The sequence below is a fragment of the Camellia sinensis genome, chromosome 10, assembly GCF_055761805.1.
Source record: "Camellia sinensis isolate YWXY chromosome 10, ASM5576180v1, whole genome shotgun sequence".
Classification (NCBI taxonomy): Eukaryota; Viridiplantae; Streptophyta; class Magnoliopsida; order Ericales; family Theaceae; genus Camellia; species Camellia sinensis.
Window position 1 is genome coordinate 130,855,512 of NC_138970.1, and position 26,624 is coordinate 130,882,135.

Genomic DNA, 26,624 nt, shown 5'->3' on the forward strand with positions numbered 1-26,624 from the left:
TCAGAAAATAATTCGAAGAAATTAAATCAAGTAAGCTATTTAATTTATTTTCAGTGTTGTTTTTATTTATTAAAATCAGATTTAAATTTTGTTTTTGTAACAAAATAAAATCTGTTATTTATTTATTTATTTATTATTTCGAGTTTGATTTTTGTAATCAAACAAATTCTCTCATTTTCTTTATTTCTTTATATTCTTGTTGTTGTTTTGTACACAACAGAATTTAATATATTTAAATACAGTGAAGATTGTCCAACATTAGTTACATCAATAAATTTCTTCTTTGCCTGATAAAAAAAATATGATATCATTTAGAATTTCAATCAAATGCTCAACACCAAAAAAATAAAATTTTGTTGGATTCCTCAGCTTTGTACTAATAAAGCAATTAGACTTCACTGTTCTCATGCACGGTTACAAGTTGTATGTCAACATCATCAACACTCTCTATTGTTGTTGCCTTCATCAAAATATCAGAGGGGATTAGAGTTTCTGATCGATCAACTTTGGGGATTAGAAATATAAAAGCTAATGTTGCAAGTCTCAAAATGTTTCTTATGAACACCACTAACCATAAGTTTCTGAAATCAGTTCTTGTGACATGAAATAGGTGAAGAATCATCCCTCCACCCCACTTAGAAGAAAGTGAACCAAAACTGTCTATGCACATTAATAGTGCAAAGAACGTTCCCTCAATGCCTAGAGGACAAAGCCTTGTGCTCAAAACAATCATGGGCATCCACCTGATCCTTGTTATAATCCGAGAAACGCATTCCTCCATCACAACAAACAAGTAATCTGGGATACCTAGATACAAATTCCACCGAAAAATGAAGATCAGGTCTAGCATTCCTGACAAGCCGTAGAGAAGTTGGGCAAAAAAGATTAAGTTTCTAAATGGGAAGTCTTTTAGGATTTTGTGATAGATTAGCACTCCAACTATTGAAGCCAAAGCACCAATTGCATATATTATCCCAATAAATTCCTGCACTCAAGAAAACAAAAGAAAACTAGAGTTATGATATTTGACAAATATGGTGGTACTTCGAATTTGGCATTAATCATGCGTTAGGAAGCCAACAAGATTAATTACTATATAATTATCAATCGAAATGAAATTTTAGTAATTGCTTGGCATTCATTGTAGACTTTTACATTAAAAATAAGTAGGCATATAATCATTTTCATGTAAGGAAAAAAAAAATTGAGCTAATTAACTTGTAAGGAAAATACACCAATGGTTCCTCTAGTTTCATCTCAGTTTCAATTTGGTCTCTATTATTTCAATTGCAACACATGTACTCTATAATTTTTATATTTTGTGTTAAATTAGTCTAACACAATGGTTATGTGCAATGTATATAACTAATTTTCAAGGACAAAATTGCCCGTTCATCATTTCTGAGTTGAGTTAACTCAATCTGTTGTAGTGTCAGCTAGCTATCAACCACTACCAACTCCCTACAATCACCACACATCCACTATTAAACAATACCCTGACTACCCTACCACTATTATCTCACCTCCTTGCAACACCAAACACCATCATACGCGCTCTGTCATCGCCAAACTACATGCAAGAGGGCATGGTAGGCTAGGGAGGATATGGGTATCATTTGCCAATAAGAGGTTGTTTTGGTAGTAGGGAGAGTAGAGAGAGAGAGAGAGAGAGAGAGAGAGAGAGAGAGGTTAATTATTTGGTGTGGTCAGGTACATGGTCAAATGAGATAAATGGTTATGTTAAGATAAAATGATTAAATTAGAAGGATCATTTTGCCATTGAATGTTGGTTATATGCAGTGCACGTGGCCATTTTATGTCCAAAATTTGGACGTCAGTTAAATGAAATATTGTAATTGAAATAATATAGACCAAATTAAAAGTTAAATGAAAATAAAGGGACCATCGATAAAATTTACCAACTTGTAATAGTTGTAGCTTGCTTGAATGAATTTATGTATAATAAACTACTAGGACAATTTATATATAAAAAGAGAGAAAGGTACCTGGGTGAACGCAGGACCAGCTTTAGGGTTAGTATACCAATAAAATTGGCCTTCATGAGTACTTATACTGAGTGCTAAAGACATGTACATGTATAGTGATGGCTTCCACACTTGTGGGAATTTTATGGTTTTGTACATGCCCTTCATTGCTCCCCCCAACTTCTCCAGTGACTGCACACTCAAAAAAAAAAAAAAAAAAAAAAATACACGTTAGGATGAACAAATGAAGTAAAATGTAAAATTTATTCTAACATATTGTATTTGAAAATGTAACATATCACCTATTGTTTTGTCAATGTTATAATATTTTTTCATATAATACAAAATGGTGGAAAAATAAGCAATATCATTGCTTTTTCTTCTTTAATCTTGATTCCAATTTTTTCTTCCAACTCCCTACCACAACTTTGATGCTTAACTCTGAACAAACAATAAATTTATAAACATACAATTAATTACAAAATTACTCATACAAGATAATTATGATCATTCGTATCAAACATTATGCATATTGAGATTTAAAAATATTATTTATTTTTATTTTGTATTTTGGAATTAATATTTAATTAGGAATATTTAAATTTAGTATAGAATAGTAGATTTATTTAGTTTCGTAATTTGATATGATACAATTTTCTTATTATTATAGTTTTGATTTTTATTTCCTATTTTATTAGTTTGTGTTCTCCAAGAAGTAGGTTTATTATAAATAAGGTTGAAGCCTTAGGGCTATTTAGTTTTAAGTTGATATTTACTTAATAAAAATCGAGAATTTTCTCAATATTGTTCGTTCTGAGAGATAGTATCTCTAGTTCGACTTTGTCATGGTTCGATTTCGTTGTTTGCTCTTCTTTTTGATACGCTTCCCTGCATTAGTTGGTATCAAAGCGTAGGCTCGAGTCCTAATCATGGTGCCAAGAGGAGCACCATGTGTATGCCAATGTTAAGAAGGTGTACAAGCGAGATCATGCAACATGAGATGCCTAAATAGAGGAGAGGTTTTGATGTTCGAATTGCTTGGAAGAGAAGCTTACAACCTTGTTGGAGTGTTTCAAAGCCATGGGCGTTAGAAATCGCCCTGACAACCATAATCTAAATTTATGATTTGTGGAGGAGGAGAATGGGAATGATGCTGAAAATGAAGGCACTTACCCGATTGGCACATACAAATCACATCGGAGATATCTAGTGGTATAATGCATCCAATCAATGGGAGTCGGGCTTCAAACTTGACATACCATAGTTTAAAGGTTATTTACAACCTAAAGAATTTCTGGATTGTGTTGCTGTTGTAGAACAAGAATCCTACGAAATATTTTTTGATACAAAATCTTCATCATTGCCATCCTATATTGATTGGGATTCACCTCCAAAACATGATGAGTATTCAGAGGATGACGATATTGAAGTTTATGGCAATGGAGCAATTGAAATCACTTTGATAGAGGGATTTGGTGAAGAATTCAATGATGTCGGACAAGAAAGATCTGAGATTTATGTAAGAATCGAATTTATGCTTTATGGGTCCGAAAAAGTAGTTGAACAAAGGAGGTTTCTTCTCTGAATTGTAATTCTCTTGTCTTTCAGTTCAATAATTTTAGCTGTTTTTTTTAAGGTTGCTATGTTAGATGCCTTTCAACAAATCAATTGATTTTATTGATGAACAAAGAACAATGCAAAGCCATTATGACAGATAGAGGAGTTCCATTGGATTTTTATAAAACATCAGTTGGCCACGTCAATGCAAAATTTATGCAATCCCGTCAAATAATAGAGGAAGCATGTTGTCATTTAATTTTTGTGATATCAACATCAAGAGATGGAGTCTCTTTGATGGAGAATTTTCAGAAGACTTAGAAGAACAAGGATTCATTGATTGGTCCTTAAATCGAGATGGATTAAATTTGTTAAAGGAAATTTCTCCTTTACCTTTGGAATACTACTCTTTAAAATTTAGGTTTGAGAAAATCAGTCTTATATGTAAAATGAATGCAAAAAAATGAAGACGAATCAAATTGTTTCAAGCGATGGAAACTCGAGACCGAGTTTTTTCAATCGGAGGAGAATGATGGAGATGTAAAAATATTATATATTTTTATTTTATATTTTAGAATTAATATTTAATTAGGAATATTTTACTTTAGTCTAGAATAGTATAGATTTATTTAGTTTCTTAATTTGATATGATATACAATTTTCTTATTCTAATAGTTTTGATTTTGATTTTTGATTTTATTGGCTTCTTGTTCTTCAAGAAGTACATTTATTATAAATATGGTTGTTGCTAATTTTTGAAGTTATTGTTTGATATGGTCTAAAGACTTGTGGTTTTTGCTTTTACGTAATTTGTTGTAGTGTGATAGACCAATTGAGTGATTAAATCATGATAAATTGATTCCCAAAATATTTTTGTTTCCTTTCACTAAATATATATGTGTGTATCCAAAATATATAAAAGTAAATAAGTAACATTTGGCTTGCTTATTTACTAGAGAAATACGTATCCTTTCACTAAATATATATGTGTGTAACAATTTTATATTAACTTAATATAGTTTCTAATACTTTTATAGGTTTATCTTTTGGAAACAGATTTTACAAGTTATGGATGCTAGTCGAGAATACTTATACAAGTGAGGTTGAGAATTTGGAGACTGAATTTGTTTTGGTAATTTGTCTTTACGAAAGATAGATATGACTATGGTTTTTTAGAACTTATGGGTGGAATATATATATATATATATATTTTGCTTTGACGTTGTTAGTGTGGTAGAATGTTTTATAATTTTGATTATGATTTTCAGTGTAATATAAATAAATGTATGTCTTTAGATCAAAAAATAATTGTGGTTTAAATTTTCTTTGTTTTTGATGTGATGATTCTATGGTAGTAATATTTTTTTATTATTGTGGAAATATTACAGGATGCATGGATGTCAAATTAATATAGGATGTGAAAATTAATAAATAATTTTTTATAAAACAAGGAACATTTTTTACAAGCATTTATGCATGCTTAGTTGTGGATTTTAAAAGTGTCGTTAAAAAGAACATATAAGTGGCATTTCATAGTAGTGGTAGTAGCTTTGTAAAATGTCACTAGAATAAACTCCAATGGTACTTATATCTATTTATGGCACAAATGAATTGAATTTCGTGGCATTTATAAAGTTGTTAAAATTATCAATTGTGGCATAATAAGCGCTATTAAAAAAACATATAGTGATATTTTTTAGATTGTAAGTCTTCTTTAATGGCACTTAGTAGCATCACGAATAGTGTTTATCATGATATCAAAGTGTTATTAAAAATCTTTAGCCTTAATGGTGTAATAGCACTTACAAGTGTCACTGAAGTGCCACTAAATATTTTATTAATGGCACTTGATAGTGTCACGAATAGTGCCTATCATGACATTAAAATATCATTGAAAGTCTTTAACCATAATAATGTAATGACACTTATAAGTGTCCCTAAGGTGCCCCTAGTATCTACCATGGCATGGGTATAAATGACACTTATTCAAAACACTACAAGACTAAAAAATATCACTAGATGAGTTGTTTTGTAGTACTTTCAAAATCACTTATAGCGATTCTAGTCTAAACCCGACCCATGTTCCTTGGTTTTGTATGATTGTTCTTATCTTATTCCTCTTTTTCCTCATTGAGTTTAGCTATCGGGATGTGTTAGTTGTGTTTGGAACAGCTTGATACATTGTTTTTCAAAAACCCTGTTGCCTAGAATTTTGCTCTTACGCTCGAGCGTCACTTCTTGCCCTCAAGCGGCCTTTGTGAACTCTCAGTACTTTTGCAGGCCTGCAAAACTACTGGGAGAGTGTATTCTACGCTCAAGCGGTGTTTCCTACGCTCAAGCGATGGTCTTTTGTTTGTAAAACTACTAGGAGTGTGTATTCTCCGCTTGAGCGTCACTTCATGAGCTCTAGCGGTGATGCCCTTTTTCATTGTGTCCTGGCGCTCGAGCGTCACTTCTTGCGCTCAAGTGGACTGTGCATCTATCAGTTCGTAAAAGTCACTTTTCATATCACTTTTTTCATCTCTCTTTCTCTAAAACACTTCAAAGCCCTAAATCTAGAGCTTCTCTCTCTAGAACTTGCTCTCGTTCTACAAATACACTAAGATCTACATTTCTCCAGCCTACTCCCTTTGTTAAAAAGGTAAAGCTCACCTAGAGCTTCGTTTTCATCTGAATAGAGTTGGATTTCGACTTCCTTGAGGTTTCTCCACTCTCTCCTTGGTCTTTTAGCTTCGAGATAGGGATATTCTATACTCTTTTATGATTTTTAACTTAGCTATTTGTTTTTCATAAACAATATCGTGATTTTGGAGGATTTTAAACAAACCTAAGATTTTGGTTTAAAATCAAAGAAGGAATTTTCAAATGGATGTATGGAAAATGGTTATAGGAGTGGAAATGTGGATGAGTAGTGGCTAAAGTATTGATTTCATACTTGAAAATGAAGTTTTGAAAAAAAGAGGGGTTTTGTCCTAAATGTCTCAAATATTTATTTTGTATAAATAAATGGAATTGATATTGGAAAAGTAAAATTGGATGAATATTGATATAGAAGGTGGAGTTTGATATGTATTATCACTCACCTCGAAATTTGAGGATTTTATATCTGTTTAGAAATATTTGTTTTGAGCTATCAGTGGAGGATAGCTATGATTGTTGTAAAAATTGCATGAGGATTAGGTGAATTGAAATTAATTTTTCATCCATGTGCATTGAATATTGTTGCTCATTTAATACATTACAAATGTATGTGACTTTGAGAAAAATGGATGAAAGTTGGAAAGAGGTGTGTATCACCAATCTAAGTTGGCATGTGTGTCCAGGGTGAAAGTCCCGAAAAATGTGTGTACACATGGTTGCCGATTCCCTCGAATGAAATATCCGTAAAATGGCAATAGTAACGCTTGTATAGGCTACGTTTACATGGGTGCCGTTTGATGGTTTCTGCGGACGAAATATCTGTGAAAGGTTGTACTAGTTTGAGATTTTCCCATTCTCTTCTACTATAAAGAACATGAATTTGGAATTGTGTTATAAACTAAGCATGGCCTAGTTTTGGGAAAGAAAGATAAAACGTTTTGACATGAGTATTGAATATGCATTTCACCCTTGTATCTTTGTTAAGATTCATATATTGTGTTGGATTATTTCTACTGGGCTTTGGCTCACCCTATTTGGGAAAAACCATTTTCAGGTGCTGGTGATATGCCTCCACTAAGAACTTAGCTTGGGAGGACTGTGGAGTTAAAGGATCAATTTTGTCATTTTGTATTTACTTTTGTACAAGCCTAAGGCTTTATTTGTGTTGAGCTCGATACTTACTTTTGATGTACCCAAGCCTTGAGTTGGAAAGATGTAAGCTTTTAGGGCACCCGATTATTCGTTTAACTTTTACTTCTTTTTATTGTTTCGTAACACATACTGTGGATTCAGGATGTACTATTTATGAATGTATATCACTTGTGTCACGTCTCTTGTACAGTTGTATCTTATGAAAAAGAAGGATATCGTACTCTGATTTATGTTGTTATTTAATTACTGTTACGGTTGGTTTATTATAATTATTTTAGGGCGTTATAACTTGGTATCAAAACGTATCAGGTTTGAATACTTTGGGTACATAGAAAGTGGTTATTACCACAATGGGTTTGTCTTGCTTACAAGAGATGTTTGTATGTATGGTATGCTTATGTGATTATACGTGTATGGGATTTAATTCCTAAGATTTTGATTAGGTCTACGGGTTTTTAGAAGTCCTACTAGAAGAGCACTTGATCACTGCTGTTTCTAATTGGAACTCTGGCAATGTCGCCGGATGGTCATTATCTATTAAGGAAATTCGTATGTGCTTATGTGACTACGTGCTTACGTGGAATGAATTACTGTTGTCCACCGTATTAGGACGCGAGTGAATTGGTTTCGGCACATTTGTAAATGTGCTAATCTCTTTTGTTACCTTTATTAGGATGTCAGGATGTGGTCGTGGTGGTAGGCGTGATAGACCTAGATGGCAAACGGTGCTGGTTCCAGGTGATATTCCATCACAAGAGGAGGGAGTTGGTCAGGCTAACTTAGCCGAACCAATCGGTCAGCAGGCCATAGATACCTCAGCCCGCGAAATGCACGAAGCATTGCGGGAATCCATGGACATTCTCAAGGCTAAGAATCGAGTCCAGGCCCATGTTACTGAGATGGGGCCGTCTTTTCTGAAGTGAGAGTTCTTCTGGTCCAATCCCGAATAAGTTTTTTGGGTGATCCCAAGGAGCCACGGAAGGCGGATGAGTGGTTAGAGCAGATAGTGAAAACGTTTGAGATGTATGGCATCGAGGACAATGAACTGAGAATCTTCGACTTGTTCTCAAAGCCAGAGTCAGGGGAGAGGGCAACCGCTCACTTGTTATCAGTGTGGGCAGGCAGAGCACATGAAGAGGTTTTGCCTTCAGTTGGATGGCACACCTAGTCGTCTAGTTCGAGGCAGACACAGAGCCACTAGTTTGCACAATTAGTTCAGGCCTCGAGGGCCAATTAGAGAGCCTCTTCAACTCAATCAGTGAATCAGGCTTATGCTCTGAGGGTGAGTAGGTAGAGTAGAGACCTATAAGGCGTGTGTATGCTGTTACCGCGCCAAACCTAGTACCAATGCCTTCGATAGTGAGAGGTACTTTCTTGTTATGCAATTCTATTGCAAATGTGTTGATTGATACGGGTGCATCTCATTTATTTATCCCGTCTGTATTTGCATCGGCTTTGGGGTTAGAGTTGGCTCAATTAGCATCTCCTCTCAGTGTAGAGTCACTTATTAGCTGTGAGATTGTTTTGGAGCAGGGGTGTCGGGGTTATGACATAGAGGTTGCCGGTTGCCGACTTCTTTTTGCATTTGTGTTGATTAACATGTCGAGTTTTGATGTTATATTGGATATGGATTGGTTGTCATCATATCGGGCTGTCATAGATTGCTACCGTCAGAGGGTTACTATATGTACCTTGAGCGGTGAGTGTTTTTATTTCATGGGGAACAGAGTTGATAGAGTCTTGTCACCAGTGTATGATCTGCGTGGACGGAGTGAACTTTATTGCCTTCTTGCCAACTTATTGGGTAGTGAGTGTGATAAAGTCCGAGTTGAATTTCCAAGGGTATTTTGTGAATACTTGGATGTCTTTCCTGAGGATCTTACTAGTTTACCACCTCACCGAGAGATTGAGTTCACTATCGACTTAGTGCCTGGCACGGCACTGATTTCTGTGGCATCGTATAGGTTTGCATTTGCTGAGTTGAGTGAGTTAAAGATTCAACTCCAAGAACTGTTAGATAAGGGTTTTATCCGCCCTAGTACTTCACTTTGGGGAGCACCGACTCTCTTTGCTAAAAAAAAAGATGGCGCGTTACGACTTTGTATTGATTACCGAAAGTTGAATTGGGTAACTGTCAAGAACAAGTACCCAATGCCTCATATTGATGATCTATTTGATCAGCTAAAAGGATCTTGTTGTCTTTCCAAGATAGACCTAAGATCTAGTTATCACTAGTTGAGGGTAAGAGAGGAGGATATCTAGAAGACGACATTCCGTACACGGTATGGCCATTATGAGTTTCTAGTGATCCATTTTGGGCTAACCAATGCACCAGCCGTGTTTATGAATTTGATGAACCGGATCTTCTGTGAGTTCTTATGAATTTGATGAACCGGATCTTCTGTGAGTTCTTAGACCGTTTTGTGGTCGTCTTTGTTGATAACATCTTGATTTACTTACCCTCTAAGGAGGAACACGAAGAACACTTATGGGTAGTACTTGAGTTTCTTAGAGCCCACAAACTATATGCTAAGTTCGGGAAGTGTGAATTCTAGTTAGGGGAAGTGAAGTTCTTAGGCCATGTGGTGTCCGGGGGAGGGGTGACTGTAGATTCATCCAAGATAGAAGCAGTGCAAAATTAGGAATAATCAAAAAATACTTTTGAGATCTGTAGTTTCTTGGGGTTGGTCGGGTATTACTGTCGTTTTTTTGAAAGATTTCTCTATATTAGCCTCACTATTGACTAGACTAACGAGGAAATGAATTAAATTTGTGTTGAGTGAGACTTGTGAAAATTCGTTCCAAGAGCTTAAGACTAGACTAACCACTTCTCTAGTATTGATTATTCTGGAGAGGGGTTTGGGCTATTCAGTGTATTGTGATGCTTCTCGAGAAGGTTTAGGTTGTGTGCTGATGCAAGAGGGGAAAGTAGTAGCTTATGGCTCACGGCAGTTGAAAACACATAAGAGAAACTACCCTACTCATGACCTAGAGTTAGTGGCAATATCTTTGCCTTAAAGATTTGGAGGCATTATCTATATGGTGAGAAGTTTGAATTGTTTTCTGATCACAAGAGTCTGAAATATCCGTTTACACAGAAAGACTTGAATTTGAGGCAGAGGAGATGGATAGAGTTTATAGAAGATTATGATTTTGAGTTACATTATCATTTGGGGAAGGCCAATGTTGTGGCCGATGCCTTAAGTAGAAAATCCATTGGTAGTACGGCTAGTATTGTCATTTCGGAATGGGAGATGTTGGGTGCTATTGGTGAGTTTGACTTGCATCTTGGCGAGTCCGTGGAGTTTGTAGCCTTGTTTTCGGTACCAGCACAACCTACACTTGTGAACCGAGTGATGGAAGCACAGAAGAGTGATCTTAACGTGAAAACCCTCTAGAAAAAGATCTCTAGTGGAAAGGTAGAGAAAGGCTTGAATGTGTGTCCCGATTCGAGTGTTAAATACCGTGACCATCTTTTTGTGTCGAGGTCTTGCCGAGAGGAAGTACTTCGAGAGTTTCACCATTCACGCCTTGCAGTGCATGCGAGAGGCACAAAGATGTATTACGACCATAGTCGCCAGTTTTGGTTGAGAGGAATGAAGAATGATGTGGTCATGTTTGTATCGAAGTGCCTTACTTGTCAACAAGTGAAGGCCCAACATCAGAGGCTAGCGAGTTTGTTGCAACCCTTGCCTATAGCCAAGTGGAAGTGGGAGCATGTCACGATGGATTTTGTTGTGGGTCTTCCTAGGACTCAATGGAGTAGCAATGCGATTTGGGTGGTAGTTGACCGGTTAACCAAGTCGGCGCACTTTATACCTATGCGCGTGAATGACTCGGTAGATTATCTTGCCGACCTTTATATTAGGGATATAGTGAGGTTACACGGGGTCCCTGTAACAATCGTTTCGAATAGAGATCCGCGTTTTAAGGCTCGTTTGTAGAAGAGCCTACAGAATGCCTTGGGTACGAGATTAACTTTTAGCACTGCATACCATTTTCAAACTAAAGGGCAATCCGAGCGTACTATTCAGATTCTTGAGGATATGCTTTGGGATTGCGTTCTTGACTTTAAGGGATTGTGGGAGAGGCACTTGCCCTTAGTGGAGTTTACCTATAACAATAGCTTCCAGTCGAATATTGGCATGGCACCGTTTGAGGCCTTGTATGGCCGACCGTGTAGATCCCCTGTATGTTGGGCTGAGGTGGGTGATGCACTTTTGCTAGGTCCTAAGTTAGTTCGAAAAACGTCGGAGAAAGTTGCACTTATCCGTAAGAGGTTAGTTACTGTCCAGAGTCGCCAGAAAAGTTATGCCAACCGTAGGAAGAGACTTTTGTCTTTTGAGATAGGTGATCATGCCTTCTTGAAGATATCGCCCAGGTGGGGTTTGATGAGGTTTAGAAAGAGTGAGAAGTTGTCCCCTAGATTTATTAGGCCTTTTGAGATCCTTAAGCAGATTGGAGATGTAGCTTATCGCTTGGCTTTACTGCCTTTCCGGGGTTCATGATGTGGTCCATATTTGCATGCTTCGGAAGTATGAGCTGGATCCATCGCACTTGTTGGATTAGACCGACTTAGAGGTAGATGAGGATGCCTCGTATGAGGAGAGACCGGTGAGAGTCTTGGATACTCGAGAAGTCTTGCGAGGCAAGACAATTCCTTTGGTAAAAGTATTGTGGCGACATCACGGAGTTGAGAAAGCAACTTGGGAACGTGAGTTGGAAGTCCGCGAAAAGTATCTGGACCTATTTGTTAATGTTTGAGCATATATTAAAACTTTTGTTATGTTAATTTAATATAAACATTGTATATGTTTTGAAAATGTGAATTATATATTCAGCATTGGGGATTTGTTTATCATGTTGATGAGAATGAATGACCGGTGGATGGGTCATGGTTTTGAAATTGATTGACTATCATGATTGTAGTTGGCTTAAACATAGTTTTAAAGCTTAATTTATAATTTCAAGGACAAAATTCTTTAAAGGGGGGAGGTTATAGCAATTCCGATTTTAGCAATTCCAGTTTAGACCCGACCCATTTGATATTCTGGATTCGGGTTTCTTGGTTTTGTATAATTGTTCTTGTCTTATTCATCTTTTCCCTCCTTGAGTTTGGCTATCAGGATATATTGGTTGTGTTTGGAACAGCTTGGTACATTGTTTTTCAAAAACCTTGTTGTCCAGAATTTTGCTCTTACACTGGGGCATCACTTCTTGTACTCGAGCGGCCTTTTTCAACTCTCAGTACTTTTGCAGGCCTGCAAAACTAGTGGGAGAGTGTATTCTACGCTCAAGCGATGGTCGTGCGCTTGAGCGGCCATTCTTACACTCAAGCGATGGTCTTCTGTTTGTAAAACTATTGAGAGTGTATATTCTATGCTCGAGCGTCACTTCATGCGCTCGGTGACGCCCTTTTTCATTGTGTCTTGGTGCTTGAGCGTCACTTCATGCGCTCGAGCAGTGATGCCCTTTTTCAGTGTGTCTTGGCGGTTGAGTGTCACTTTTTACACTCCAACGGTAATCATTTTTGTGTCTGGACGCTCGAGCGTCACTTCTTGCGCTCGAGCGGACTGTGCGTATATCAGTTCGTAAAAGTCATTTTTTACATCACTTTTTCATCTCTCTCTCTCTCTAAAACACTTCAAAACCCTAAATTTAGAGCTCCTCTCTCTAAAACTTGCTCTCTCTCTACAAATACACTAAGATCTACTCATTTCTCCACCCTACTCCCTTTGTCAAAAAGGTAGAGCTTACCTAGAGCTTCGTTTTCATCCGAATAGAGTTGGATTTCGGCTTCCTTGAGGTTTCTCCACTCTCTCCTTAGTCTTCTAATTTCGAGGTAGGGATATTGTACACTATTTTATGATTTTTAACTTAGCTATTTGTTTTTCATAAATAATATCATGATTTTTGAGGATTTTGAATAAACTTAGGGTTTTGCTTTAAAATCAAAAGATGAATTTTCAAATGGATGTATGGAAAATGGTTATAGGAGTGGAAATGCGGATGAGTAGTGGCTAAAGTATTGATTTCATACTTGAAAATGGATTTTTGGAAAAAAATATGGGTTTTGCCTTAAATGTCTCAAATATTTATTTTGTATAATTAAATGGAATTGATATTGGAAAAGTGAAATTGGATGGATATTGATATAGATGGTGGAGTTTGATATGTATTATCGCTCACCTAGAAATTTGGAGATTTTATTTCTGTTTAGAAATATCTGTTTTGGGCTATCGGTGGAGGATAGCTATGATTGGTGTAGAAATTGCATGAGGATTAGGTGAATTGAAATTAATTTCTTATCCATGTACATTGAATATTGTTTCCTATTTAATAAATTGCAAATGTATGTGATTTAGAGAAAAATGGGTGAAAGTTGGAAAGAGGTGTGTATCACCAATCTAAGTTGGCCTGTGTGTCTAGGGTGAAAGTCCCGAAAAACGCGGGTATACATGGGTACCGCTTCTCGCGGACGAAATATTCGTAAAATGGCAATAGTAGCGCTTATATAGGCTATGTTTACATGGGTGCCGTTTGACGGTCAGCGGATAAAATATCCGTGAAAGGTTGTACTGGTTTGGGATTTCCCCCTTATTTTCTATTGTAAAGAACATGAATTTGGACTTTTGTTATAAATTTAGCACGATCTAGTTTTGGGAAAGAAAGATAAAACGTTTTGATATGAGTATTGAATAAACATTTCACCCTTATATTTTTGTTAAGATTCATATATTGTGTTGAATTATTCTACTGGGTTTTGGCTCACCCTATTTGGGGAAAACTATTTTTAGATACTGGTGATATATTTCCACCAAGGACTTAACTTGGGAGGAGTGTGGAGCTGAAGGCACAGTTTTGTTATTTTATATTTACTTTTGTACAAGCCTAGGGCTTTATTTGTGTTGAGCTCTGTAATGACCCCGACCTCCGATTAATGCTAATTCATAATTAATTATGTTTAACAGTAATTTAGGAAGGATTGGGATTTATTTGCATGTGTATTGCATTATTTATGTGTTCCTATCTGTTTGCCATAAAATGATCTATTCATGTCTTTGACTTTAAATTGTGAATTGAAAGCCTTATCGGCATCCGAATAAGAAATTGACTTGATTTATGTGTTAGTTAGGATTTATAGAATTTTATGGTAGGTTTAATTAAAATTCGGTTCGGAGCGATTAAATTAGATTAAACAACGTTAAATTACATTAGTCCAATTATTTACGAAATCGCCATTGAGTGGGCCACCTTAGGGTCATTGTTTGAGGACTTAATGTATACATTTGAGGCACCTTTTCCTCAGCCATTTTCCTTAGAACAAACCGTATGAGAGAAGGAGCTAGAGAGTTAGAAGAAAAGTTGAGTTCATCTTGAGATTTGCTTGGAGAATTGAAGAGTGGATTGTGTAATTGAGTTTCTAAACTTGAAATTGAAGACATAAGGTAGAGAATTCATCTTCTCCATTGTGATTTTGAGTTACTTCTTGCATGGTTCATGGTGAACTAGAGTTTAGAGTCAAGTTTTGGTTCTAAATGTTGAATTGAGTAGGAATTCTTGCATGCATGTGTACATTTTTGAGTTTTGAGGTTATTTTCATGAAAACTTCCACTTGCATGTTCATATTATGGTTCTAATTTATGATTTACTCATGTTTTTGAAAGGATTGGCCCATTTGATCTTGTGTTTGGAGCTTTAAATTCATTTAAGCTCATGCTTGTTGCATGTACATCATGTTCTTGAAAGTATTGTTGAAATTGTGTTCAATTGACTTACCTTTGGGCTTGATTTTACAAATTGATCTTCAAAACATGTCATACTATGAGTTTACAAGAGTTTTCCGGAAAATTTGCCCAAGAGGATCGAAATTGATGCTTTAAAAGTTAAGTTTTTAGCTTGAGGTTCAAATATGAAAATTCCAGATTTTGGACTCACGCTCGAGCGGGGAACTCCACGCTCGAGCGTAAACACTGAGTTCATGCGGTCCACTCGAGCGGGGAAAGTGACACTCGAGCGGAAAATGCGTGTATCCAGTACTTTGCATGTGTTTGCAGTCCGCTCGAGCGGGGTAATGCACGCTAGAGCGAGGACTTATGTCTCACGCTCGAGCGGGTATCGAGCGCCCATCGAGCGTGAATTTCTTGTATCCAATACTTTTACTGTAGCTTGCAGTCCGCTCGAGCGGAGTAATCCACGCTCGAGCGGATTCCTTTTGTCTGCATGTCCGCTCGAGCGTAGAAGTCCACGCTCGAGCGGGACCCCTGTTTCAGCAAAATTTTGAAAAGTGTCTTAAAGTGTATTTTTGCATCCTCATTCCATCCTAGGCATTCCTAGACCATATTTTAGACTCTATAGTGAGGGTAAGAGATTAGAAACACACTAAGAGCCAATGAAATAAGTTTTGTACAATTAGAACTCGTGTTTCATGTGTGCATCTGTTATGTATTGTGTAGGTCACGTGCCACGTACCGTCTGACCAAGTTTACGCCGTCTGTCTGACTCAAGGCCCACTGTGAGTAATAACTCTATAAAGTTATGTTTAACCTAAGTATTTTCCGACTGGTATGGTATAATCTGTTTTCTGAAATGCTATCTTACTAATGATGAATGAATGTCCAATTTTCTGAAAAGTATTTGTGACACCCTTAGTTCACGTGGCCCTCGCCCGGGGGTAACAATACCGCGGCCAATCTGCATGTGACCCTCGCCCGGGAGTAACAATACCACGACCAATCTGCACGTGGCCCTTGCTTGGGGGTAACAATACCATGGCTACTTGCGCACAAGATATGGACCTTTATGGTCGTTGGTACCAACTATGTATGTGGGTCTCTGGACCAATCTGATCTGATAGCTAATGGGTGTACCACGTATGATCTTATGCAAAATCTGAAATGAAAATGTATATGAATCTGTTTCTGTTCAAAGTCTGATTATGCTCTGATTTAAATGCTGAATTCTAACTTGTGCTGGACATCATTCATATAACCCCTTTACTCTGTTATTATTCACTGGGCTTTCGCTCACAGTTTATATTATGTATGTAGGTGAGCCGGCACATGACCAGGGCCATAGTTGACGGCCTTTTGTACTGTTTTTGTCAGCCAACCGTTGTGCCTCCCGAGGAGGTTCCGATCAAAGTCTAATGCCATGGCTGTTTTTTCTTTTTTTTGTCTTCATGCTAGTCTCTGTAACTGTTTGTAAAGTCAGATCTTGGGAAGTTCACTTCTGTAAATATTTTGTAAATACTGTATATCTGGACTGGCATGTTTATACATCTATAAGTAAGTTTTGAAATGTTCTGTCCCATGTACGTTATCACAGCTCATTGGACCTTGTCTATTTTGTATTATTGCTTCCGCAGCCCCTTATTATTTGCTAATCTGTTCAAAGTTCTTTGGTAATCCATGGGTTACTGGCCGGTTATGATGCTAAACCTACATGGACGGGTTTGGATCGTGACAAGCTCAATACTTACTTTTGATATACTCAAACCTTGACCTAGAAAGATGTACGCTTTTAGGACACCGATTATTCGTTTAACTTTTACTTCTTTTTACTGTTTCATAACATATGTTGTAAATTCATAATGTACTATTTATGAATGTATATCACATGTGTCACCTCTTTTGTACAGTTGCATCTTATGAAAAGGAAGGATATCATACTCTAATTTATGTTGTTATTTAATTACCGTTACGGTTGGTTTATTACAATTATTTTGGGGTGTTATATCACTAAATTAAGAAAATATTGTAGTACTAAAATCGTGACAATTACTCTTCTTTTTTTTTTTTTTAAGTTATTGAAATTGAATGATGGCAATCTCATAAGGTCACTGTGACCAACTGTCTACCAAAAAGTTCACATACACTTAAATAAATAAATAAATCACAATGGACAATACTTACGGATAAAAATCACAAGCAATTAAGGTCTCGTATGTCAATTATGTATTTTAATTAAAAAATAAAAAATTATTATAAATTATTACATCACTCTCTTTATTTTTTTACATATTTTTTTATAAAAAATTAAAAAATTATTAAAATAATCTGTTAATAAACTAGACCTAACTAAAACAGTAAATAACTATAAAGATAGACTCAAAAAATCATCCGAAATTTTACTAATCACTCTTATGGTGATGAGCCTCACAGTAGGTAGATCTCATCAATAGTTGGTAAAAAAAAAAAAAAAAAATTTTAGGTAATTGTGTATACATTGAACAAATAAATAAGAGAATCAAACTAATAATTTTGTTTACTTTATCAAATTGTAATTACCACTGCCTTGTATTTTTTATAGATTAGAATACGATTATGATCAAAGACTCATATTCATTTGTGGATAAATTATACTTTACTCCTTTTGTGTTTGGTCATATTTTTACTTTGGCTTTTAAATTTTTTTTTTCCTCCACTCTAGGTTTCCATGCTTCAAGTTTTTCTTAATTTATTGCCAAAACTAATTTATGCACAAAATTAAACAGAAAATAATATATTGATAATCATGTGGCATAAAAATATTTTATTATATATGACTAATACTTCTAACACAAACCCAAACCCAGTATAATAATATATATATATTTTTATGTATGCGGAAATTAATATGATATTTTTTGTCTAATTTTGAACATAAATTAGCTTTAAGAGTAAACTAGAAAAAACTTGATATATGAAGGGCCAAAATGGAAAAAAATAAACTTTGAAGGCCAAAATGATAATATGGCCAAACACAAAGGGGCAAAGTGTAATTTGCCCTTTATTTATTTATTGGCAAATTACACTCACCTCCCTTAAGGTTTGAAAAAGTTACAGTTATCATTACCCTATATTTTTTGCATAGTTACATCAACCTCCCTCAAGATATTAATTCACATAATACTTGAGTCATTTTTCATCATTAATTCGTGAGTTGTATGTATGGATAAGGATATAATATTATATCAACTCTTATTTATTAAAATATATATATTTATCTTTATTTATGTCAATATATGCTCACCATCTGTATTAGTTTTAATTGCTTTAACCATATTAAAAGAAAAATTGGTGTAATTACATCAAATTTATAGGATTACTATATGTTTCTCAAATCTTAGAAAAAGTGAGTATAATTTATGCTTAAGAAGTGTAATTTATCCTTCTTCTTTTTTTAGTGTATATGATATACAAGCTCTTTTAATGGTATATGTATGGTAAAATTTCCCTAACAAAAATTACTATTTGTTTGACAATAAAACTATTTTTTTTTTCTTCTCTTTTAACCTTTTCTATTTTGGTTTTTTCAAGATACAATCTTTAAGCAATATTTGAAAACTCGGACCAAACCAGCTGGCCAGACTTAGTTTCAGTCAGGATGACCCTCCAAATTCGGATTATGCTCAAAATCGGTTTAGAATTTAAAAATTTAAAGAATTGCCGGTTCAATAGGAATAACCGGAGAACCGATCGCAACTCGACATAATTGGCCAGGTTTGAAGAATCAAAATTTCTTCTAAAAATATGTTGTGGAGAGAGTTTGAACATAGAATCAAGTACATAAAAAATAAGCACTCTAATCACTAAGCTATTAACACAATTGTTGATAATGTAGTAAGTATATATACTATATATTTAATATTATTTTAATTATTTTTACTAAAAATCAATGTATAAAAAATGTAAAATAAATTTTAAGAAATATTTTTTTATAATTATTTATTATTTTTATAATTTTAATATCTATATTTTTTATATACTTTTAAATTTTAATATATTTACGACATAATTATGATATTACGGACCAATTTCAATTTATCTACGGTTAAACTAAAGACCGGTCTATTCTAATCACTTTTTTAATTTGTTATCGGTCCTTTTTTCAAAATATTACTTTGAGGGCCACGAGTAAATATATCTTGGATAGGTAAAAATCATAAAATAATACCCAACGCCACGAGCAGCATTTGCAAGTTGTCTTCTTATTATTCTATTAATATTATTAACCTTTTTCTAATCACCGACCTTTGACTCTCATAATTGGTATTAGCCACTATCAAAATTTAATTTACTAAATTATTTTAAATTTTCATAAATATTATTTTCGATTATGCCCCTGGCATGAAAATTCTCAAATTTGGATCTTATTTTTTGAAATTGATATTCACACTCCATAATTACCTACTTGCACTTCACCTCGTGTCTTCAAAAAATACATGATTCTTTTATTTTTATTATTACAATGTATCGTATTAAAATGAATCATAATCAAATAAAGATTAAATACATGATAAAAGAAAATATAAAAGATAGAATTATTATTATATAAAAAATTATCGAAGTTAGAGAGAGAGTTATTATGGAGAAATTATCAAAATGAGAGAGAATAAACTTCAAACAAATAGTATATGGTCTCATGTGACACATATTGTAAAAGAAATAAGACTCATGAAGTTGGTGAATTTTGTAACCCTGACCGACCAAAATTAAAATACTGATTTCGAGTTAAAGTTGGTTGTTTGATTTCTCTTGAAGTGCGAAAAAGATGAAAACAAATGTTAATTGTTAACTAGTGATCTTGAAAGATTCAAATAGATTTTATTTTAATAGGAATCCTAAATGTACTTCTTAACAAGTTTAAAATAGTTTTTTATTTTTATAGATATGTGTACAAAAATATATAATTATTTTAATTAATATTTTAAAGCACTCATTAACAAAAAAATAAAATAAATTAATATAATTATTAAATACTTGATGTCTATATAATTTTAATAATTATTAATTTTCATTAACCAAAAAAAAAAAAAAATGGCTGAGAGTTCTATAGATTTTAGTAAAAACATGGATTATGCCTAAAATTTTTCAAAGGTGGTTAAATTTTATGAAAATCTTTTAATCTTTTATTTATAAATAATAAATACATGTTACTAAATTTATATAATATATGTTTATTTATTCTAATTCTAAAAATTGTCAGCATGAAAAGGTTTCTATAAAAACTTATAATTATTAACTAATATATTACTAAAATCTACCATAAAACGATATAGCTTTCTTAAAAGTTTGTTAATAAAAATAATGCTACAACATATTAAACGGTAAGAGCTTAAAACAAAAACATGTATTTATTAGGGTTGAGTGTGGTCTATGGCATGTGATACATCAAGGAAAGAGTAGAAAGGCAGAAGTATAGGGAGATTGTATTCTCATTCTCCATTTTTTCTCATTTGATACCATTACTCAACTTAAGTTCTCACAAAGACAATTTTAATTTTTAATTTTTTCTCAAATATCTTCATCTTCAACTTTCAAATCCTTCCTATACCCCACCTACCACTACAAAAAATTAAGGTTTTAGAGACTAAAATTTAAGAACAAAATTATTTTTTAGGGACCAAATATTTTTGTTGCGAAAAGTGTCGTCATTATATTTTTAGCAACGAAAATTGGACATTAATGATGAATTATTATTTTTTTGAGACCAAATTTTTTGTCTAAAAAAATTTATCATTTTGAGACCAAATTATTTATACCAAAACGTGTATTTATTAGTGACATTTTTAAAATTGTCACTAAAAGTCTTATTTTTGACTTTTTAAAATGACATTTTAACGACTATTCTCACAACGATATAAATTGGTCTTTAAACGTCTTTTATAACAAAATTTTCACTTTTAAAAATCAAAAAACTTAATCTCTAAAATTCTTATATAGTACAGTGTACCACCAACCATCGCAGTCCTCTCCTGCCATTACTTGCCATTGCCACCACCAATCACCCCATCACCGGCCATCATTAGATGAAACCTCTCAAGTCCCTCATCCGCCACACCCACCCAATCCCTAACCTTCTCATCCTATCAGCTCCAAACCCTTCCCTAAAAAATCTAGGATTAGGCTTTTGATTGGAATGACATAGAGAAAGATGAGTGCCAGACATGGCAACAACAAAAGGAAGAGAAGGAAAAGAAGGAAGAAAGAGAATATCACGACAAGGGAAGATTGGAGAGAATTGTGATGAGGGAGGAAGAGAGCCACGAAAGAGATGAGGTATAGATATAAAGCGGCGAAATAATCATTCATTTCCTAATGATTGACCTCCTAACTTCTCAGATAAATTGTACATAGTGTTCCCGTACAAATGAAATATGACATTTTGTAGTCATTTTCTAAAATCATCGTAATTTTAAAAATGTTAAAGTCACATAATTCTAGATAGATTTTTTTGTATAAAAATTCTATCATATTTGGTTTGTGTTTTTGAAAAGATTTTTAATTTTTTTTTTTAAATAAAGTTAATTTGATAAAAATAAATATCAAAAATATATTTTAAAATTATTTCTACCCTCAAAAAAGATAAAATTATATAAAAATAATAAATACTTTTAATTTCTTTCATTTTTTTTCCCACAAAACTAACTTTAATTTTTTTGTTTTAAAATTTCTCAAAGAAATTTCCGTAAACCAAACCAAACATGGACTCTATTCATAGATCATTTTCACAATGTATTGCAACAACTACTACAGTATGTTTTTCACCCAGCTTTTTATGGTGATACTACATGCATCAATTAATGTACCAACTAATATTATACTATTATTATTAATTCCACCTATTATACAAATTACAAATACTTAAAATCTCTAAAATTATGCCACATCATCTATTAATATATTAATTAATACATTAATTTGTACATATAGCATTATTCAACTTTTTAACCTACTAAGGTCTCGTTTGTCAACTATATATTTTAGTTAAAAAGTCAAAAAATTAAAAAGTCATTATAAATTATCATATCACTCTCTCTATTTTTTTGTATAATTTTTTATAAAAAAATTAAAAAATTAATAAAATAATTTATTTCGAAACGAGGCGTACATATAAGATAATCGAGTCTTCATTAACAAATGTACATGTCATTCAGTTGGCAGTGTCTAATACGTAAGATAATGTGGATGGAGCATTTTTATTCCAACAATACTACAACTTGATCCAAAAAAATAATACTACCACTGGACATTATTTATGGAAAAAAAAAGTCCTACTGGCACATGTTGACCCAATTATCAAAAAATAATCTAAGGCACACTTGATTCTTGTCTTAAATTTTAGAATATCAACAGGCAAATGACCCAATTGTCCTTGTTGACCAACACCCACGTTTAAGAAAGCAATAGGGTTTCTGCTGTGCTCAAAGCATAACAGTGACTATGATGTTTTCGTTTGAAGTATATTATGATTTTATTTTATAATCTAAACCGTTCATATTGTAGGGTTTGTTGAGTACTCCATGCCTACCAAAAATCATATTAATCGGATATCAATAACTATATGATCGAATCACATATTGTTTATGCTATTTCTCAAAAGAAAAACTTATTATTTATTTTTTTGGTTATCGATCATATAGTTGTTTATATCCAATTAATATGATTTTTGGTAAGCATGAAGTACTCAACAAAACCCTACAAAATCAACGGTTTGGATCATAAAAATAAAGCCATAATACACCTCAAATGAAGGCACCACAGTCATTGCTGTGCTCAAAAGCACAACAGTGACCCCTTTTCCTTTTCCTTTAAGAAAAAGGGAAATTTATGAATCGGTTGTAACACCAAAAAAACATTACACCACTTATTAAAGTTGATAAATTTTATCACTTATTTGAAATTTATTTTGAAACCATAAACCAACATATAATTTCCCCTAAGAAAAATATGACACATTCAAGTGGACTCATAGCGAAACACATCTTATTCTGACATACATTAATTTATATGTTCTTAAGAAAAATGTAAACAACATATAAATTTGTATTTTCTTGGTCTTGGTTAAGATAATTAATGTGAAGAAAGCAATAATAATTTTTGTATTTTTTTTTATGACCAAAACAAAACTAGCTTGGTTAGAATGGAAAGAAAAGTGGGAAGGATGATATATATACCTTATTTTTCTTGTCAGAAGCGGGAACATCAATTGTTCTGTCTTCATGTATTACAAAACCCAGCCCTATCACAGCTGCTGGTGGTATCGCCAGAAGCACTAGCGCTCCCTGCATCATCCACAAAAATAATAAACATACTAATACTATTAGGCCTCGTTTGGGAATAAGTTTAGTAATTTTTTAGTTTTTTGATTAAAATATAATGTAAAAAAACTAGTATGTTTGGAATGATTTTTTAACTTTTTACGAAAAGATATGCAAAAAATAAAGAGAAAAGCGAATCTTTGACTTTTTAGTATGGGTTGTTCGCTTTTTGATTTTTTTAGTAACTTTTTGACTTTTTAGCTAAAAATAACAGTTGCCAAACGAGACCTTAATTTATAAATTATTACTTGGAGTAGTAATCAAGAGTAATATTACAATAATGTTATTTATGTATCACATTTAATTTATCATGTGATATGTTATCACTGTATTAATAACAGACATAAATACTTCTTTTAATTTAATTATGATAAATGAGATTATAAATCCAATGTAATATATAAACTTGGCCATTATAGCATTACTTAGTAATTACTAACATGGCTCAAGCCTGAGATTATCTCTCTCTATATATATATAGATGTCTACGTTTACCTTGATTCCGTCTCAGGAATACAGAAATTGATCACAGTTGTGATTCTATGATCGATTTCATATTTTTTGTAATCGCCTCTCTTAAGGACTTTCTCACCCCCCAAAAAAAGTTAAAGATAAAAATGACCAGCTGTGAGAGAGAGAGAGAGAGATGACCTGAGCTCCAAGATGATGAACAAACAAACCACTAGTAGAGTAACCAATAAGAGCACCAACAGAAGAGCAAAACCCACAAAGACTCTGCATATCTGGAGCCAAAGACTTAATCTCAATACTATTTCTTGCAATACAAGCATCAATAGTAACATCAGCAATTGCCACCCCACCAGTAATCCCAATCAAACACACCAACGCCACTGCAACCTCCAACTTACCACCCAGAGCCACCACCAACGCCGACACCGTCCCCAGAACTCCGGCCAGCAAGAAGTAAGGCCTCCTCTGGTACCCTCTCACCGGAAAAACATCGGTCAACAGACCCCAAATTGGCTTCATTATCCATGGAATGTAGTAGAGACCTATGTAGAGTTGCACTGAGGATGGTTGCACTTTTTGTACATCTTTCCAGTAGTAGTCGGTGGCCACTCGGAAGAAGGAACCGGAGAAGCCTTGGCTGACGCCATAGACGAGGACTACACCGACCACGAAGCTCGGGCTGAGCTGGTTTGAGAGCATTTGGAGCCATTGGAATGGCTCGAGGATGAGTGAGATTAATGGGTTGGGTTTTGAGGGGTTTTTGTGATCTGGGTTGGTGGTTGGAGATTGGTCTGAGGAGGAGTAGTCACCGGAGGTGAGAGGCTTTGTGTCGGAGTCTTGGGTTTCTTCTGAGGAGCACATGCTTCAGATCCAGAGCATGAATCTGAAAAAGAAGGTGGTTTAGGATATGAGAGAGAGAGAGAGAGAGAGAGAGAGAGAGAGAAGGAAGTGTTTGACTTCTATGTCTTGACATTGCTTTAGGTTAAGGATTGTCATCATCAATTTTATTTATTATTATTTTTTAAAAATATTTGCTAATTTCCACGTAATGGGTAATAATTATTATGACAAATTATCAATAAACTTCAAAATGTAATTTTATAAATTGTTTAATTCTTTATTTTTTATTATGAATCCAAAAGTCTCATTAAAGTAGAAATTACATAAAATAGTAGTTAGTTACACTTTTAGGTTTAATTTTTTAGGAATAAAATTGAGTTTTGTTAAATATAAAATTATACATTTATGGTGTGTTTGGTTGAGGGATTTGGGGAGGGATTTAGAAAGGGAAATAGAAAAGGTGTGTAAAACTATGTGAAATATAGGCATGATTTATTCACATTTCACCTACCTTTTCCATTTCCCTTTCCAAATCCCTCTCCAAATCCCCCAACCAAACACAGTATTAGGCAATCCACACTATAGATGTTTTGGGTTTTCTCTCCTTTTGGAACAAATCCCACATTAGGAATAAGAATGTAATACTTCAGTGTAACACACTAAAAAACTCTTTATTATACTTTTTTCAAACTTAACAACGTAACACTTCAAAAAATTCCTTAGTGTACTTTTTTTAAAAATAACACTCAAATTAATATAACACACTAAAAAACTTCTTAGTATACTTTTTTCAAACGTAATACTCCAATCAATATAATACACTAAAACTCCAAATGTGAAATAAGAACCCATTACAATTACACCAACATTACCAGAACACTTGTACAAATAACAAGGGACATGTTACACCCATAAAAATAACAATTGAAATTAATCACATCCATTACAATTACTTTTTTTTTTTTATCAGCAAAGAAAATCTATATTAATGATGAAACCATACAATACATATGGGAAACATCAATAAAGATGAGAAAGGAAAAAGAAAAAAAAAAAGGAAAACCAAGCATAGTGTCAGTGAGAAACCAACACTAGCTGAAACACTTGAAACCACAAACCAGAACAACACCCACAAAATGCAGACACATAACACATTTACAGCACATTCCCTCCCAGAGATAGTATTTCTGCAATCTCTGCCCACAGATGTAGATGCGGATGCAAACGAAGTTCTGGGATGTCGAATAGTGCTTTTTTTTTTTTAAAAAAAAAAAGACATCATCTGACCACTCATCTGATGCAGACCACCAAATTAATTAGATCCAGACCACCAGATTAGTTTTAGCACAACAAGCACAAAGCAGATCAGTTTAAGTCTGACAGATCAATTCATCACTATGCGTCCAATGAAGTAGAGTTGTGCAGCCAAGACACCAACAGCTGATCACCAAGACATCCCATTCCTATAAGCCACTCTCTAGGATTCCTTTGGGCCACAAGTTGTTGTCTTTTAAAAAATTCAGAGACAATGTGCTACTGCTGCTCTCCAACTGAACAATGTTGCTGCTAGAGGACAAACCAAGACTAGAATAGTTCACACCAAAACAGAACAACTATTAATGCAGATCAACAGAACAACACTCAGAGACACAACTAACTATACCAGCTCCTCAACATAAGCTAATAAAGAGATTATATTGCCTCAATGCACCAGATAGACGAAGCCACCCAAATTCTCATCTAACGGAACATCCTCAGAGCACACCCCTCAAACCATCTCCCAAGCAGAATCTAATGTGATCCAGATTAAAAAGAAAATCATTCACTGTGAAAATATGATCCTTAAACACTTCATTGAGCCAAACAGCCAATCTAAACTTAACCAGATCCACTCA

The 26,624-nt window shown here is 34.1% G+C and overlaps 1 protein-coding gene across 1 annotated transcript; it reads right to left on the minus strand.

Moving 5' to 3' along the window:
* Positions 1-344: 344 nt before the first annotated feature.
* Positions 345-24,837, minus strand: LOC114273124 (Major facilitator superfamily protein). Its single transcript, XM_028214882.2, has 4 exons — positions 24,070-24,837; positions 23,275-23,382; positions 2,007-2,177; positions 345-985 (listed from the first exon to the last, which is right to left on the minus strand). Exons 1-4 carry the CDS (start codon positions 24,748-24,750, stop codon positions 389-391), a joined length of 1,557 nt encoding a protein of 518 aa, XP_028070683.2. The 5' UTR covers positions 24,751-24,837; the 3' UTR covers positions 345-388.
* Between the last annotated feature and the right edge of the window lie 1,787 nt (positions 24,838-26,624).

Coding starts and splice junctions, on each gene's coding strand:
- LOC114273124 (XM_028214882.2), bottom strand. CDS start 24,750: ATGTGCTCCTCAGAAGAAACCCAAGACTCCGACACAAAGCCTCTCACC. Junction 23,383..24,069: donor TTCATCATCTTGGAGCTCAG/GTCATCTCTCTC, acceptor TGGATGATGCAG/GGAGCGCTAGTGCTTCTGGC. Junction 986..2,006: donor CTGGTCCTGCGTTCACCCAG/GTACCTTTCTCT, acceptor TCTTGAGTGCAG/GAATTTATTGGGATAATATA.